The following is an 18,146-nucleotide window of genomic DNA, read 5'->3' as shown; positions in this document are numbered from 1 at the left end:
AAAAATATTACCTATCAGAATTATGAATTGAGGATCCACCAAGAACTATTTTAACACCAGGTGTATTTCGGTTTAACATATGAACTGCTTTAGATTCTTCAAACGTACATCCACCAATCATAAATACTATTATATCTTGTGGTCTGAAATATTGTCAGTTATTATCAAATAGAGCCTCTTTATATTACAGGTACAGTTTCACCATCTGTTTGATTTGACAAATAGTACTTTAGTCTAAACAGTCTTGATATCAACAAGTCTGGCCAAGATTTGATAAGCATGTATAACTAGATGTTCAGTTTCATGCTTTACCGTGGGTGACTTCACCATCCATGGTCTAAAAAATTTTTTCATCTTTTACATTTTCTTCATTTACCATCTATGATCTAATGAAATTCTTACTCAAATTGTGTTCAGATCAAGTTTAATCAAGTGTAATCAAGTGAAAATTAAAATCATTTCAAATTAGTTTTTTTTAAGAAACTGACCAATACTTTGACACTGTTAATAAATGACAGCATGTTGTTGTCAAGCTAGCCCACATGATGTATATTGACTGCATTAAAACTGGTTATATTAACTCACCTATCTTTGAGTTGACTAGTACCTAAATAAGGATAACTAGCCTCCCTCAGTTTACCTCGTATTAACTGATCTAATGTAGAGGATAACAATGGTTGATGTTGAGTGTATACATTCTCTACACCCTAAAAACATAAATATTATCTTAGATTATAAATAATTTTATAACATTATACACATGGTCTTGTGCCATCAGTTCATTTTATATCTTTCAGTGTATAAGATTCAGTCAAATTTGCAGCTAAAATATTTGGTGAAATGAAACTACTTAATGACGATATCAAGAGAAACAAGTTGAAAATAATTATGATCATTGCTCAAACAATTAGTGAATTTTACTATCCAGATATTCAGTGAACTGTTCACATCTATAATAAACTAAGTTTTATGGTTCAGTTTGACAACAGACATATTATAGAACTGATACCAAAATATGGCATTTTATGGTAAAAGTAGATATTTTTGCAAAAAATGTATTCAGTGAATATAATTTCTATTAATTTAAGTACAAATTAAAACAATAAAATCATACCTTCAGTCCTTTCATAATTCTTTTAGTAATGGCTGATGGGTCAGAATTACCAAATAAATCACTTCCTCTAGCTCTTTTACCTCCATACTCTAATACTGCATGAACTAACTAAAGAAGATATCAGGCTATATTATTGCAGAGCATATAGCAGGTTCTGATGCCTCCTCAATCAGTCAAGAGTCAGACTAATTCCAAGCTTAATGCTGGTATTTTCTTTCATATGCTACCGACATCTTTATCCAATTTGAGCTACAGTTACATAGTGCTATTTAAATTGGCAACCTCTTCTTCCACAGCAACATGTAACTTTTAAGAATTAAGTATTGTATTCAGTATTGTATTTAGTATTGTATTTAGTATTGTATTAAGTATTGTATTTAGTATTGTATTCAGTATTGTATTCAGTATTGTATTTAGTATTGTATTTAGTATTGTATTTAGTATTGTATTCAGTATTGTATTCAGTATTGTATTCAGTAATGTATTCAGTATTGTATTCAGTATTGTATTTAGTATTGTATTTAGTATTGTATTCAGTATTGTATTTAGAATTGTATTCAGTATTGTATTTAGTATTGTATTCAGTATTATATTTAGTATTGTATTAAGTATTGTATTCAGTATTGTATTTAGTATTGTATTTTATGTATTGTATTTTAGTATTGTATTCAGTATTGTATTCAGTATTGTATTAAGTATTGTATTAAGTATTGTATTCAGTATTGTATTCAGTAATGTATTCAGTATTGTATTCAGTATTGTATTCAATATTGTATTAAGTATTGTATTGAGTATTGTATTGAGTATTGTATTCAGTATTGTATTCAGTATTGTATTCAGTAATGTATTCAGTATTGTATTCAGTATTGTATTCAATATTGTATTAAGTATTGTATTGAGTATTGTATTGAGTATTGTATTCAGTATTTTTACTGAGTATTGTATTGAGTATTTTATTGAGTATTGTATTGAGTATTGTATTTTGTATTCAGTATTGTATTCAGTATTGTATTCAGTATTGTATTCAGTATTGTATTCAGTATTGCTGAGCTAATTACTCTTACTGTCTTAAAAGCACTGGACAAATCAAGATATATCTATACACTCAGTACTTCTACAATAAAATTACTTAATTTATAATAAGCTATATGGACATTTAGGACAGGAGTGTTAAGTAGCTTGTACAACAGTTCAACGAAGAAATATTAAAACAGAACCTAAAACATGTTCTTACTCAAGAGTCTCACGTTGTGCGATCTTCCTACAACTAACCTATTTTTACCTGTGTCCCTACTGAAGTCTGGTGAGTAGAGATCATCAGATAACCCACAACCTACTTATATTCAGCCTGTGTCACTACTCATGTTTGACCAGTAGAACTTATTACTACACTTTGAGACAAGTTTGGAATATTTGTTTAAAGACGTGCGGTTAGGGGTATTTATAATGAAAGATTTTCTATAGCAATAGAACAATATATATTACAAACTCTCTTAAATATATTAACTTACCGATCTTTTATCCTCTGAAACTCCGCGACGTTTTAACGAATCCACTAATCCAGCTAGGTCGTTATTGGTATGTGTCTCATAACGTAGGGCATATAACATAACCAACCTCAATAAATCTTTCGGTCGAATTTTATCATTGGTAAAAAAACTTTTTATTCTCTATAAAATAGACAACATCAAGGACGTCTTAGAATCACTATGATGTTAAAACATGACTCTAGAACTAGTTTAATACACCTCAGAATTAGTGCTGGGTATTACTGAGAATCCTAAGTTACCAACATTCAGTCAATAATTAGGTTCCAGGTTGTTTTTTCAAATTGTCATTTTTTTAAGCTATCTGTATAATAACACATTCCTGAAAGAAAATCTGACAATTTGTTCAATTACTATTTGACACTGAAAAACATTGGGTACTGCCCTCTTAATATATATTTCAGTATTCATTGTAATATCAGATCAGAAAGTCAGCTCTATCAACTGGTTATACAAAATAATATTAATTAGATGACTTAAAGATGGGTTTCAATATAGTAGAAAAGATTATTCTGAACGATGATTATTAGAATAGAGAAAATATGAATACCATTTAAAGATTGGTTTCCTTATTTTAGTGTCAAATTAAGCTAACTATTTGCTTAATTGGTGTTTCTTATGAATTATCATGTATTCTTAATCATATCGTTATGTTCTTATTGCAAGTAATTAAGAGTTTTAACCAATTACAAATGTATCTGTATGCATAGTCTGGATAAACGAAAAAAAAAAATCCTTTGACCTTTCTTGATCGGTCACTCATTGGAATTCTGCTGGTATTTCTCTTCTAATTTAGCAAATTATGAATTACTATACTCATGTGACACAAACTGTTATTTTTCCAAGTTATTAGAACACATATACTTTCTATTCATATAAGTATTAGCATTTTCATTTTCATAAATAAAAATAAGGGAACCCATCTTTAATGAAATAAGAAACTCTGTACCTGTAGCTGTGCCGAGTGGTCATTATGACAGGCTATTTCTTGTTCTAATTCTGATACATCTTGTAAGTAATACAAACCAACTTGTCTAGACAGTTCCGATACAACTGTAACATGTTTTGATACAGTACCAGACATCTTCTTAAACTGGGGATAATTCTCTATAAAATTCTACAAATATAAATACAGATATTCTGATAAACTAAAATAATTTGATATCTTGTAAATTGTAAAGTTGGATCTTATAACTCGGTATAGAACATCAAACAAGTAGATAACTATCAGTGAAATGTGTTGTGTTAAGTTTGTAATACCGACTAAGTAATTGAAGAGAAGGTTTCTTAATATCATTTCAAGGTAGATATGATAAATTTTGCCTTTAAGACAATCCAAACCCAAAGCACATAATCAGATAACAATCATCAACATAAAAACAATCAAGATATCCTACTGTTATATTAACTAATGGGTGTTCATACAATTACAAAGTCAACTACTTCAAGAAATAATCATTTTCAAAATTGTCGGAAATTCTGGTGACCTTAAGTAAGTCATCTTTCAAGATTATTCCAGTCAACCTGGCTTCAAATGGACATGGATAATTTGGGAAAGATTAATACCAAGAGGTTTAGCCAAGGAGCAACTGGTAAAAAGGATCCTCTTGAACATAAGTTGTTTTCCTTGTAAAATATAGTTCCTTTTTTCCTTTCTGTTTTTTCTTCTCTTTTATATAACGATACATAAGGGATGATAGTTGAAATGTATTGTCTCAACACCTTTCTCCAAGGCCATGGCCAGATATTGGATATTAGATATTGGCTAGATATCAGTTTATTCAGATAACTAGATACTGACCTTCATGTCCTGTATTGATTCAACTTTGGTGTGATTTTTTGATGTTTTCTGAAACTCATCCATCAGTTTCTGTATATTGGTGCCCATTTCTCCAAAATTTAAATACATATTCTGGAATATTAGAAAATGAATTCTTTCGGTTACAATCAAATAGATATAGATGTAAGCAAATTTTAAATGATTATTTTCTATGATAGAACTGGACCACATTGTCTTTTTTTCTCCAACTTCTGAAAGAGAATTCTTCCATCATTTTTGCACTAATCTTTTGAAAACATGTCCTGGGTTAATATCATCAAAATAGTCCTATAAAACACTAATGTTAAATGATCTCAAATACCATTTTTCCAAATAATGGAATTGAAAAAATTTCCAGCCCACATAATTAGATTTTATGTGTCGACATTATCAAATGAGTTCCTGTCAATTACAAAAGACAATCTTGATGGAAAAAAAAATTTATATTACCTCAGCATAGAATTCATCATGTTCAGCTGACAGTAAAACTTCTTTTAAATCTTTTGATATGTTGGGTACATTAGATAAATTGATCTTAGAATTCTCTATACCCAGTAGTTCATGTACCATAGCTTGATATGTCCACTGAAAAATCATAAAAAATACATGAATCCATCATTAACAGTAGGTATATCATAATAGGTTAAATCTATAAAAAGTCATATACATCAATATAATCAGAAGATTTTATCACGAATTGAAATGTGCTCCATTGTAGAGCTGGACGATATTGGTTATTTCGGATATCACATTAATCATAATCATATCTTCATGTGGGCATACATCGCAAAGTTTCTCAAGTATGGTTTTTGGAAACAAAAATACTTTTTTTTCTTGCATTATTTCACTTTTTACTCAGAGATCACAGCTGAGAAAGTGTGAAAGAGAAAGTATAAACAGTACCTGATTTAACAGTGGACTAACAGCATCATCTCTTCTATCTAATATCAACAACACAGGCGTCACATCCGTCTTTCTAAACTCAAATAATCCTGCTTCCTTTATTATAATTTGCTACAATAAATAACATATACTGTATTACAAGAAAACAAAGTACTCAGATATAAGTTCAACTTTAATACCACGTTCAAACTAGTGCTGGGTATCGCCAATCATGCCGATACAAGGGTCACGATAAAATACGTGATAAGAAGTAACGGCATAAAATTTAAGAAAACGTGGTAAGTTGTATCGCGATATATCATGCCAGTACTAGTTAAAACACTATCTATATTGTTGCTCAGTCTGAAGCTTATTGGATTATTGTCTGCAAGGCAAATAGGTATCATGGGTTTAAATCCTTCTTCAGGTTAAGAAAAATTCTGAGGCCACAAACAGTGTTTTCGGGAATCAACTCAGTGTCAGCTTTCAATACCTATCACCAGTAAATATCATCACAACAGATCCAGAGATTTATAATTCAAAACATAACAACAATCCTCAGGCGACAGCACTTGTGGACAACCCAGTTATACTAGTCACTATTGAGATCTCTTACCTTGACACTTTCAGCAAGAGTTCTAGCCATCTCTGAAGAGTTCTGGTATCTAATGAAGGGACATTTCTTGAGTGATAATAACACAGCTGCTAAGCCTTGTGCTGTTCTGGTTAAAACAGGCTTAGACCAGGCTAGAGACTGAATATTAAAATAAATTATTTCACCTGGATTGTTTAAATTCAATTTTAACTTGAAGGACTATTAAGATTGATTTATATTCAGCTATGTATCAATTTAAGGTCTATTACCAAGTCATTTCATTTACTCACTACATGTTATAAAATTTGAATCAAAATTCAAAGTAATTTTCCACATGATTTTGGTGCGACAAATTGCAATTCAAATGGAAATTGAATCCTGTTATAAAGAAAAGCACAGAAGACAGAGTCAGCTTGACACTTACCTGTGCACAGCCAATCAAATTAAAGGAGTATAGGTGAGGATTTACAGCTATGTAATCTCCATAGAATTCCTGAAAATAATCATTACAACAATAAATATTAAAGGGTGTTGCTCTATACATTGTAAAGATTGATAAATAGTACCAAAATTCAAACAAACATCAGCAAATAATATCAAACTCGTTATTAAACTTCATTGTAAACGATTAAAATTATTGATAAATAATGCTGTAAAGCTGTTCACTAAATAGAAAGATTTGGTGTTAACAATCAAAATGTAACTAATCTAGAGCTCCAGGAATATTTCTAAATCATTTTTATTATTGAAATTCTACATATTCATAGGTTGCAGATTAGTAAATGTTAAGAAGTTTACTCAAAACTAACTGAAAAATATACCTGAACTTCTCGTACAACTTCTTGGTCATCTGCCTCAGCCAGTATCTTTACATCCTGTTTACTGATAACATTACTAAAATCTACAACAAAATGAATACATATTTGACTGTTACACTGTGTCCTTTGGAGATAGTCTCTACAAAAACTATATACCGTACAGATTAAGAGGTTTATACAATGAATTTGAATTGGTTTGCAATCAGATGGCTGAAGGATTATTGGGTTTTACATGAATGAATACATAAAATATCTGATTGAAAATTGGAATAGTGCAAACTGATGCTATCAATGTCCCCGATACACAAAATCCCTTAAAGAAGAAATACCACTGATATTGGTACTTACAAATATAATAGAGTCCATATTTTGGAGACTTTAATTCGCTGGCTAATAATTGTACATTTTCTTGTGTTGGACGTAGAAATGTGATACATTTTAGATGTTTCATGGATTCGCGACTAGCTCCAGAATCTATATTTTCAAACAAATAGACTTCTTTCTGTAAAATTTCTGACTTGGCATAAACCATACTAACATACGTAGTCTGAAAATATATTCATAAAACAAACAATTTTTAATGAGCTTTCAATGGTTTTAAATATTAAAAAAAATCAAATATCAGTGGTTCAAGGTATCTTTTTTTAAGCCCTGGTATTTGACATATATTTCTAAAAAGATTTGTTGAAAAATGTACTTACAGTGTCTTTGTCCATCAATAAAACTTTCATACCAGGTCCACTTTCTTCTATCATTTTACTGACATATTGTTTGACAGCTAATATCACATTCATTTTGATATTTGAATTAACTCTCCAATAAAACACTGGAACTTAACACAAGGGTTGAATGTCTGGGTGTTAAGATGTCAGTTACACGGTTGCTGTAACTCAAATGTATGACCAAAGTTTGTGGAATTATGAAATTAAACTGAAATGGCAGCCCCACTCAAGTTAACATCACATTGGTTACTTATAACTAAAATAACAGTTGAAGCAACAGCCTGCCAGCCTAAGGTTTATGTTTCTTACACATACATAAATTCCCTTTATTTCTGGACTCCGTTTCTCAAAATATCGTAGATTAACGAACGAACGTAAACATTATACCTCAATGATTTGATAACGTCAAAAATAACGTTTCTTCTTCACTCAACGTGTTTATGTTTAGTCGTACGGACTTTTGAGAAACAGGGTCCAAGTCTTCAGTTTATAGATTTGATTGGAATAAGCCTATTTCTTGTTCACATTTATCGGTTTACTCTTCTTTCTCTAGCCTCAGAACAAATAAATGTAACTTAACACTACAGTGACACTGGATTCTGATCCGTCCGGCTCTGATTTCAACAAGTTTCCATCCGAAATAGAGAATCCTCTGAAAAACTTAGGAATTCGTGGCTGAAATCAGATTCATTCAAAGGCTTACTTCTTCAAATGAGTGAAAGTTACTATAGATCTATATTTCCTTTCGGTTTCGCCCAGATCATCTGATAATTACAAATTGTCTCATATTTTTCATACTTCACCGGAACAAGAATTCCCCAGGAAACCATTACTATTTTTAGACAGAGGAATTCCCAATAATTATAATCAGTGTAAAATATGTATTTGGATTAAAAATATCTTTTCATCATCTAGTCTGTCTATGATTTTTACAATCATTTTTCTGCTTGAAAAATAGTTTTGACTTACAAATCACGACATCTGAAGGTTTATTAATCTTTATCAATAAGAATAAGTCCTTAATTAATTCCATATCAAGTTATTACACGATACTAAAGTCAACTGAGGGGAATTTCCAGGTTTGACGAAAATTGCGGGAAATCTTTTGAAGTTTTTTCTAAGAATATCGTTTCTTAGAATGAAAGTATGCCTAGACATGAAAATGCTAGCGGTTCTCGAGCAAACCAGGGGAAGGACAGTTTTGTTGAAGGTTCCATAGTTCGAATAAAACTCGAAAATATCTTGTAAGTCTTGTCAACTTTTGGTTGGCTCAAATCTGTGTCTTGAATTTGCCAACCACAACTTCTGACAAACAGAACAAATGTCTTTGACTTTAATTGGCATTGTCAGACATTGATTATGTAATGAAAAGCATCAAATTTTTCCCATTTCTTTATCTTTAGATTTTCTTTTCATGAATTTGAAATGACATTTTCTTCTTTTTTACTTAATTTATATTGACTTTCGGAACATGGATAATTTTCCATAGAAAGGGGCCTACATTGAAATACACCAGGTGGCCCAATCAGCTGATAAAATTCCACATTGATTTGTTAAAGGAACTGGTGCGCCATTTTTTTTATCAATCTTACTCAGTCTCTTAAACAGGATTTTTTTTAGCTGAGCCAATCAGTCATGATGTTCACATCTCACTATCAAAATTTCAACCTTCAAACCCATGTGTGTCTAGAATTATCTGCGATTGAATGTTAAAATGACGACTCGATATATAGAAGAGACATATATAGAAATAGTGATTAAAATTCCTAGTTTGAAGTATTGTAAAGGAATTATGCGATTTTCTTACATTCCTAGTAGTTCTGAAGACTATTTACATATATTCAAGACTAAAATCAACCCCCCAAAATGGTGCAGCTGTCACTTTAAGCAACTTGTAAATTGGATAAATAATATCAGTTTTCAGGGTTAACGTTTATTAAAGATTTTTAATTGCTCTGCAGACTATTTCCATGTAAGGCACAAATCAACCCCCAAAATGCCGCACCTGTAGGGTCTACCTTTAACATGCATTTTATACATCCGGATCATTAAATTGTTTGATTTAATTTATGAGGGCCATGATTTTTTACAAAACACAATAGCAGAAAAATGATGCAGCTAGGTCTGGTAACCTCACTCAAAATAAGTTATCCTTACTCAAAAATTCATTTTGTAGAGAGAACCCACAAGAATAACCTACAAGAAGTCATTTATCATGATATGTTCTTTTTCTTTTAGACTGATTTTTTTTGTTTCTTTAGAAGAATACTATTTGATGTCAATATTTAACATTTTTCAGGACGTATGATTCAGTGGAATTTTATCCTGGACCCAGTTTAAATGTTATCATTGGACCAAATGGGACTGGTAAATCAACTATAGTATGTGCTATATGTTTGGGGTTGGCTGGAAAAACAAGTCTATTGGGTCGAGCTTCTCAGTTTTCTGAATACATTAAATATGGAAATTCTGCAGGAAAAATTGAACTTGAATTGTAAGTAATAAGGTCTTGGGGACCCAACCTCTTTCTTATAGAGCATTTAGATTGATGATAATCCATTGTACTGTTATTTTTATTTAATACATCAATATGAAGGAAAGAACTGTCCCACTTCTGTCGTTTCAGAATAGCAATATGTTATTTTTTTATCTTAAATAAATAAAATATGATAATACAATAATATTAAATGCTTGCATATCTCAGTTGTTTTATTAAATCAAAATATATACTATCACAGACCGAGTCTCCATAATGGAGATGAAACAGTCAAGTATAATTATAAAATTATATTAGTTTATATAATGTATATCTATAACGTAGATAATAACTACCTAGTACCTATAAATGAAACTAGGGTAAAAAGAACTCTTATTATTAATTACACTTTTTATACTGAGCTACTGGTACATACAGAAAATAGTTTACAATTTGTTAATTGATTTCATACCAACTAATAAATAGTAATGAATTTTCATATACTTTGTGAAATTGAATTTACAGAAGGAAATGTGTGTCTTGTTTGTATGAATCTTCCAAGTGTTATTTCAAATGGACAAATATCTAAATATTAAACTTGTTTTTATTTTAGGTTCAATGCCTCAGGAGATAACTATATTATTAAACGTGAAATACATAAAAATAATTCATCGACATGGAAGGTCAATGGTAGACCATCTACACAGAAAGCTGTATGTTTTATATTTTGTTATTAAATGCTGACTATTCCCCTTTAAACTGAGCCAATAAACCGGGCTATTGGTGTTTTTGTTCCACATCAATTTGAATAAATATTTTTATTTGATATTGATACTTGATATCCACAAGCAGTATACCATACCAGTATGTTCAGACATTAAAAGAATGTTTTAGCACTAGTTAGAACTCTGATTACAGATTGTCAAATACATGTGTTAATGATTTATTCAGGTTGAAGAAACAGCAGCTAGATTGAGTATTCAAGTTGGTAATTTATGTCAGTTTTTGCCACAAGAGAAAGTGGCAGATTTTGCAAAAATGTCTCAACAAGAAATGTTGGAGAATACAGAAAAGGCGGTAAGTTAACTTAATATTCTCTTTCTGTAGTAGTACTGGATATTGCCTAAACATGTCACTGTATGATACATATCACAATATGAGGGCTGTGATATTATACGATATGAAACGATATCATATCAGGGCTGCAATGCAATATGTATTGCGATATGGGCTATTAGATAAATTCAATATGAGTTTTTCAATGCTGTACATGTTCAGATAATACAGAATGATATAACTGGTAATTTATTGTCAATAGACTTACTATTGCCACGTTGACATTCACAAATATGAATAGAACATTTTATGCATTTTGATGAAATATATATAATTAATATGGTGAATTTGTCATTGCCTCAAAACCTTAACTACCGGTACTATCTGTTTATATATAGACACATTGTGTGTTCTTAATAATAAGCATTAATGTATATATAGTTTGCCCATCACTTCTTCTCATTATGTGCCTGAGGACGACGAGGGAAACACGTCGAAACGTTGCATAAAACTTTAACCAGTGATTGTTGTTCCATAAAGCTGTGTCTATATATTGTACTCACAAGTGCTAAATGCCATTCAAAGACTTTACTGTCTGTTTATTGTAACTTTGTTGACTAGGTTGGTGGTATGGAATTGTATGAAAACCATCAGAAACTGAAAGATGCCAGGAAACAAGCCAGAACTTTAGAAATTGATTTCACAACATTACGAGACAGACTGGAACAAGAAAAACAGAAAAATGCACGTCTGGAACAAGATGTTAAAAACTTTGGTGAAAGACAATCACATATTGAAAGAATAGATTTACTGAAGAAGAAAAAACCTTGGGTGGTAAGTTATTTAAATAAAATAAAGTCATTCAGTCTGGTCACTGATATTGTGATGTAATTTCCACAAGAGAACAGATACAACCTAAAAAAACAACCAGATCCTAAGATTATTACACACAAGATAAGAGTTCTGGCCCTTGTCATGGATATTAAAATCGCTAAAGCTCTTAGTTTTCAATGGATATTTACAGTTATATTTGCAGTTAAAGTATATTTCAAAGTTGGGCTGTGAAGTATTTGCTTTATCTATTGCATGCTAGAGTGGATGATTCATTATCTGTTGTTGTCAAAAGGAAGAAGGTATTTGTAGTTCAAGAATGTTATTCAATTGAATCAATCAAGATATGTTAATTATGTCTATTTTAGGAATATGAAAACACCAGAAAGAGTTATATAGAAAAAAGGAACAATTTAAAAGAAAAAGAGGATGAATTAAAGAAAGCAAAATCCAGCCTCATTCCTTTAGAAAAAGAACTTCAGGCAGCTAAACACCTTAAAGAATCATTTGAAGCCCAGATTAAACAGAAAGTAAGTTATTATCTTTGATATATATAAACTGGTAATTATGACACCAGCATAGACTTTTGGACCTACTTGAGGTTGGTATTACTTTAATTCCCTTGGATTTTGGCTTGTAAGATGCTCACAAATAAAAAGTTATGCTGATAATTCCATGAGAATAAATGTTGTGTTGTCAATTAAGGATTTCTATTAGAAGGTCAATATAACTGATTATTTCTGTTGAAATTTATTTCCTATAGAGTACACAGATTAAAAGTTATGCTGATAAGGTGAAATCAGCTACAGATGAATTAGAGAGTTGGACTGATAAGGTAATGTAGTTTAAATTGTTTTTAATTTGTGATATTGAAAACTTTTAATTTAACACTTTTCAAATACAATTAGTTGTATCTTTAGTAATTGTATTCTATCTGAATATTATTAAAAGCGTGAAATTGAGAGGAAAAAAGAGATTAGACTTATGTTGTTCTGGCAAAGTGAATTGTTGTGTACGTTTTCAATTTAAAAAAAAATTGCGGACGTTCCTACATAACATCCCACATAAAAAACAAAATACATTTCTTGAAGAGTAACTTTTTTATTTCTTCATCGTTTTTCAGATAACTGACATTCAGAAAGATTTGAAATTTAAACAAGAGGAGGAAGATGGAAGATTGAAAAAGTAAGAAAAATATTTCTGATTTCTGACTTTTTTATTTCTCAATATGATAGACAATTTTGCAAGTGCATCAAATATTTACAATTTTCAAGCTATCTGATGTATTATTATTTTTCATTCATTATTAAGAAAGGATTATCTATTTGGTCCACATGCTACAGTGTGTACTCATGGGAATTCCTTTGTATATAAGAACAACATGAAATAAACTATGGTTAAGTATGAAATTGGGACAGGTAAAGCAGAGATTCCATATGAAATCTGAAATTATTTTTTCTGCTTGACCAGGTTAAGTGGGTTAAAGAAACAGTTACATGTTTTAGAGAAAGAATTATCAAATTTAGACACTACAGAAGATGTACAGGTATTGGAATTTAATATTTTTGATTGTTAACACAGGTTGACTAGTAGGACAGATGAACTTTGTCAGCAATCTGTATTGCATTTCAGAATGAAAGTCTGATGTGTGATTCATCTGGGAAATAAAATGTTGAAAGAGTAGATAACAGGCCAAGTTGTAATGATTTTGTCAGCATTCTGTCATGCATTAAATTAACAGTATTTTGTTAAAATAACTGCACAGGACCATTACTTCAGCAAGGCAAGAATCTTGTCCAATATAAAACAGATCAATCTTTGTATATGAAATGAAATTATGATTTCAGCCTGCTATAGAAAAGATCAATCTAGATATGAGGAATGCTGGGAAAGAAATGAGTAACTTGAATCAACAGGGTGACAGTCTCAGAATGGATATCAACAACAAGAAGAGAGAGTTACAAGGTATGTCAATAGACCAAGCTCGGAAACTGGGATGACTTTTGGAGTAAGGTGCTAGCTTGCTAACTTGGGGTTTTGGATAATTTGAAATAATGCATACGCCTCATATCAATACTTCAGTCTAGTTGTTCGAATGACACAATAAAATAGATGTTGATCGTTTAAAACCACTCAGCAGTTAAAAGAGTAAAAAAGAATTTTATTTTGAGAAGATAATACTAAGTAAGGATCTTTTCATTTCTACTGTACCTCAGTCAAACCTTTTTGCAATGGTCTTTTCTTGATAACACATATAAAGCCTGGTTGACTGTTGACTTCCACTTTATTATCAAGTTTTACTTTCAAGTTTATTGCACTGCTGAAACCTTCTAATCTATTTTAATTGACCAATAGAGATGCAGCTGTCATTACGCAGGCTACAAGATATTGGTAATCAAAGACTAGAAAGTTTACGACGTAGTCACAGGGATACATATGAAGCTGTTGTGTGGTTAAGACAAAATAGAGATAAGTTTAGAGGAGAAATTTGTGAACCTGTTCTGCTCTGTGTAAGTTAACAGAAATTTTGTGTTGTTTCAATATTCATCTTGCCTCCTTTGAAATATTCCAAAGGAAATTTTTTTATCTTTTCTATATAATTTAATGTAGTCTCGAAAAGGTTTTTAGTATTCCACTCTTTCAGGCATGCATATTTCTGATTTTCTACTTGGTTGGTTGATGGCAAGTTATAGGCCCCTTCCATCATCTGAAGCTGATATTGCCCAGCATCCCTAAATACTGATAATGTAATCTTTTTATCACAATTATCCAGTCTTTTTATATACGCACAGATCAAGACATATTTGAATAAATATCCAGTCGTTCATTCACTGTTTTCCATTCCAGGTGAATGTATATAATCCAGCTGATGCCAAGTATTTAGAAACTCACATCTCCTTTAATGATATGAAGATGTTTGTAGTAGAGAATGCTGAAGATCTGGAAGTATTTCTATCTGCTGTTAGAGATCAACAGAAACTGAAAGTTAATGCTGCTAAAATGCCACCTCAAGCTGTGTCATCTTATAAAGCTAAATATGATATTAATCACTATAGGTCAGTATTCATTTCAAACAGATACTCAGCCATTAGGTGTTTTTATCAGCTAATTTGATTTGGTTTCGATTTGCCAGTACGATTTGGGGCAATTTTGATTAGGTTACAAGTGGTCTACAATTGCGAAATTTGATATGGGTGGTTAGGCAATATGACTGCAAAACAACAAAAGAAAGTCATCTATTTTGATTATTATTGTTATTGAACTTCCACATGGCGCCATCTTAGAAAAGTCTGATAAAATTGCCTGAACACCTACTGGGTCAATTAGGATGATTAGCCTAATCAGTTTAGGTCAACTTTCTCACAAGTATACCAATTAGCCTTAACTTTCTGGCTCACAAATGCACAGAATAACTAATCTATGAAATCTAATTGAGCTACAAAAACGCCTCAAAATTAAATAGTCGATAAGTAGTTTAATTATTCACTGTAACAGCTGATGTAACTACCAGTAACAGAATGAGAATCTAACACATCTTGAGTGAACTTGTAGTTAAATGTATAAAGAATTATAGTATTATTGTAACGAGAATGTCAATAGTGGAGTGTTCTTCCAAGATTTACTTGATATTTTTTTACTTGTAAGAAAAATAGTTATAAATCTATTCCTTGTAATACTGGTTTAACTATCCTTGTTTATATTTCAGACGCTATGGTTTTCACCATTATTTAAAAGATATGTTTGAATGCCCTGATCCTGTGATGAGATATCTATGTTGTTTATATCGTGTTCATTCTATACCAGTAGGAGATAAATATACTAAAGATAATGTAGATGGTGTTATTAAAGATCATTCTGAATTAAACATGTTTTATACTGCTGATACTCAGGTAGGCCATTACTGTCAATTTGTAATTTATCCAAGCACCTTTCAATCTTAAAGTAGATAACAATTTTTCTAATATTTTTCCTCTCCATTGTTATCTAACAAGTTTTCTACCACAATCCTGTTCTAATGAATTTTTATCCAATCAAAGTGTGTCATGTAGAATTCATTTTTTTTTAACAATGACTCATGGTGGGTTAGCCAATCCCAGATTTTATTAGATGGGGCCTTTTAATTCAAATGAAATATAGTTCAACAAAGTTAGTTTGGAAATGAAGATTCAAACTGAAGAAAGAAAGAGCAAAGAAACAACCATCTTTGACAAGTTTAACAACTTAGGTTCACCTTTGGCTAAACCTCTTGGCATTCCTCTCTCCCAGATTTTCTGTACCAACTGAAATATGAAGGAAAGACTACTTTTTCAAAGTCAACAGACTAAGATTAGAATTCACACCCACCATTTGACCAACTTTTTCTCACTATGTTATTATAATATTTTCAGTATTCCATTAAAAAATCCAAGTATGATGGGTCCTGTTCAACTAAAAACACTCTCATCAAGTAAGTATGTTTAATACTTGTCTGTTTTTGTTTGTTCAGTTTGTATAAATATATTGTTCATGTATTGTCCTCTGCTCTATAACATCATGATGTATTTTGTAGAGAATCCAGTTTTCTGTCCATTTCAACTGATGTAGAGAGAGAAAATCAATTAAAAAGACAAATACAGGTCAGTTGTGTTTCTTTTAAGCTAACCATGATAAAAGTATGATTGATTGATTGATTGTAAGTATCAAAAGTGTTATGCCATAAAATGGATATGCCTTTTTTTCAGAGCCATGAGAAAATAATCAAATCTCTAGAAGATAAATATCGTGAAATTCAGACTAAATCAAAAGAATGGGATGCAACTCTCAATCAACTGAGAGAACAAAAGGTTAGTACTGACTTGTATTTTGAATTTTATTGAGTTAGGCGTACAACTGTTGAACACTAAGCACCTAAATCATTTCCAACTTTTTGAAAATACTATTTAGAGAAAGATTGTGATGATATTATATTATCTATTCTAGTTCTTTCTTCAAATCAAAATGAAAATTGTAAACTCAGTGCACTCCAAGTGCATTGGTCTTGAATTATCAACTTTTCATACAAAGAAAATTATAACACAAATAGAAGCTATACACATCCTCAATCAACAATTACAACTATGTTATTATGATTTTATTTCAGAAAAAATTACAAGAACAGAAAGGAATAGAAAGACGACTACAGACTCAGATATCACATAAAAAAGACAGTATATTACGTGTAGAATCAGAGAAGGTCGATTTGACAGCTGAAGAAAATGATGCAAAGAATCAGATTAAACAGATTACTATCAAAAAATGTAAAATATTGAAGGAATTAAAATCTAATACTTTGGTAAGAATCTTGAATATTTATTTTTATTTTGTGGTAATAAACTTATTGCTTTTTTCTTATTTTCCGTGTTAAAATCAATGTGAAATCAGGTGTCCCATAAAGGTACCCATTCCCTTCCTTGCTAGGAACATTTGTGAATATAATTATTATAGTCCAGCTCAAGAAGCTAAGAGCTTTTTTAATCTAGAGACTCAAGAGCTCAAAGCTGGTTTGAAGAATGATGATGGTCATTCATTGTCTTCTTACTGTATACATTGCTAAAATTAAGCTGTCTGTGACACTTTATGAATGAAAATCCAGTCAGTTAACAGAAAACAATACCGTTGATATATTATTTAGAAATGTATGGAAGTTAGTAAACAGAAAGCTATATTATTTATATATTATTTAGAAATGTATGGAAGTTAGTAAACAGAAAGCTATATTATTGATATATTATTTAGAAATGTATGGAAGTTAGTAAACAGAAAGCTATACCATTGATATATTATTTAGAAATGTATGGAAGTTAGTAAACAGAAAGCTGTATTATTGATATATTATTTAGAAATGTATGGAAGTTAGTAAACAGAAAGCTATATTATTGATATATTATTTAGAAATGTATGGAAGTTAGTAAACAGAAAGCTTTATTATTGATATATTATTTAGAAATGTATGGAAGTTAGTAAACAGAAAGCTATATTATTGATATATTATTTAGAAATGTATGGAAGTTAGTAAACAGAAAGCTATACCATTGATATATTATTTAGAAATGTATGGAAGTTAGTAAACAGAAAGCTATATTATTGATATATTATTTAGAAATGTATGGAAGTTAGTAAACAGAAAGCTGTATTATTGATATATTATTTAGAAATGTATGGAAGTTAGTAAACAGAAAGCTATATCATTGATATATTATTTAGAAATGTATGGAAGTTAGTAAACAGAAAGCTATATTATTGATATATTATTTAGAAATGTATGGAA

The 18,146-nt window shown here is 30.5% G+C and overlaps 2 protein-coding genes across 2 annotated transcripts in view; one reads left to right on the top strand and one right to left on the bottom strand.

Moving 5' to 3' along the window:
- Positions 1-7: 7 nt before the first annotated feature.
- On the bottom strand, positions 8-8,271 carry LOTGIDRAFT_208594 (hypothetical protein; the record flags this gene model as incomplete). The annotated part of the gene is made up of 13 exons (XM_009045906.1): positions 7,477-8,271; positions 7,124-7,322; positions 6,779-6,858; positions 6,382-6,450; positions 5,979-6,116; positions 5,384-5,494; positions 4,931-5,065; positions 4,463-4,573; positions 3,611-3,778; positions 2,626-2,784; positions 1,115-1,222; positions 586-707; positions 8-143 (listed from the first exon to the last, which is right to left on the bottom strand). The coding sequence occupies exons 1-13, from the start codon at positions 7,567-7,569 to the stop codon at positions 8-10; spliced, it is 1,629 nt and encodes a 542-aa protein (XP_009044154.1). The 5' UTR covers positions 7,570-8,271.
- A 1,520-nt stretch (positions 8,272-9,791) lies between these two features.
- LOTGIDRAFT_102434 (hypothetical protein) overlaps positions 9,792-18,146 on the top strand; it is a gene marked incomplete at both ends in the record, with an annotated part of 14,519 nt that continues 6,164 nt past the window's right edge. The window contains 15 exons of the mRNA XM_009045905.1: positions 9,792-9,991; positions 10,587-10,686; positions 10,925-11,050; positions 11,651-11,863; positions 12,229-12,390; positions 12,624-12,695; positions 12,984-13,045; positions 13,331-13,406; positions 13,708-13,825; positions 14,216-14,370; positions 14,708-14,916; positions 15,567-15,728; positions 15,853-15,938; positions 16,547-16,683; positions 16,980-17,236. Coding sequence (XP_009044153.1) covers positions 9,792-9,991; positions 10,587-10,686; positions 10,925-11,050; positions 11,651-11,863; positions 12,229-12,390; positions 12,624-12,695; positions 12,984-13,045; positions 13,331-13,406; positions 13,708-13,825; positions 14,216-14,370; positions 14,708-14,916; positions 15,567-15,728; positions 15,853-15,938; positions 16,547-16,683; positions 16,980-17,236 — 2,135 coding nt within the window. The remainder of the gene's footprint in view (positions 9,992-10,586; positions 10,687-10,924; positions 11,051-11,650; positions 11,864-12,228; positions 12,391-12,623; positions 12,696-12,983; positions 13,046-13,330; positions 13,407-13,707; positions 13,826-14,215; positions 14,371-14,707; positions 14,917-15,566; positions 15,729-15,852; positions 15,939-16,546; positions 16,684-16,979; positions 17,237-18,146) is intronic.

Source organism: Lottia gigantea, assembly GCF_000327385.1.
Source record: "Lottia gigantea unplaced genomic scaffold LOTGIsca_1, whole genome shotgun sequence".
Lineage (NCBI taxonomy): Eukaryota > Metazoa > Mollusca > Gastropoda > Lottiidae > Lottia > Lottia gigantea.
Note: the sequence above shows the minus strand (reverse complement) of the source record. Positions and strands in the feature narration are given on the sequence as shown.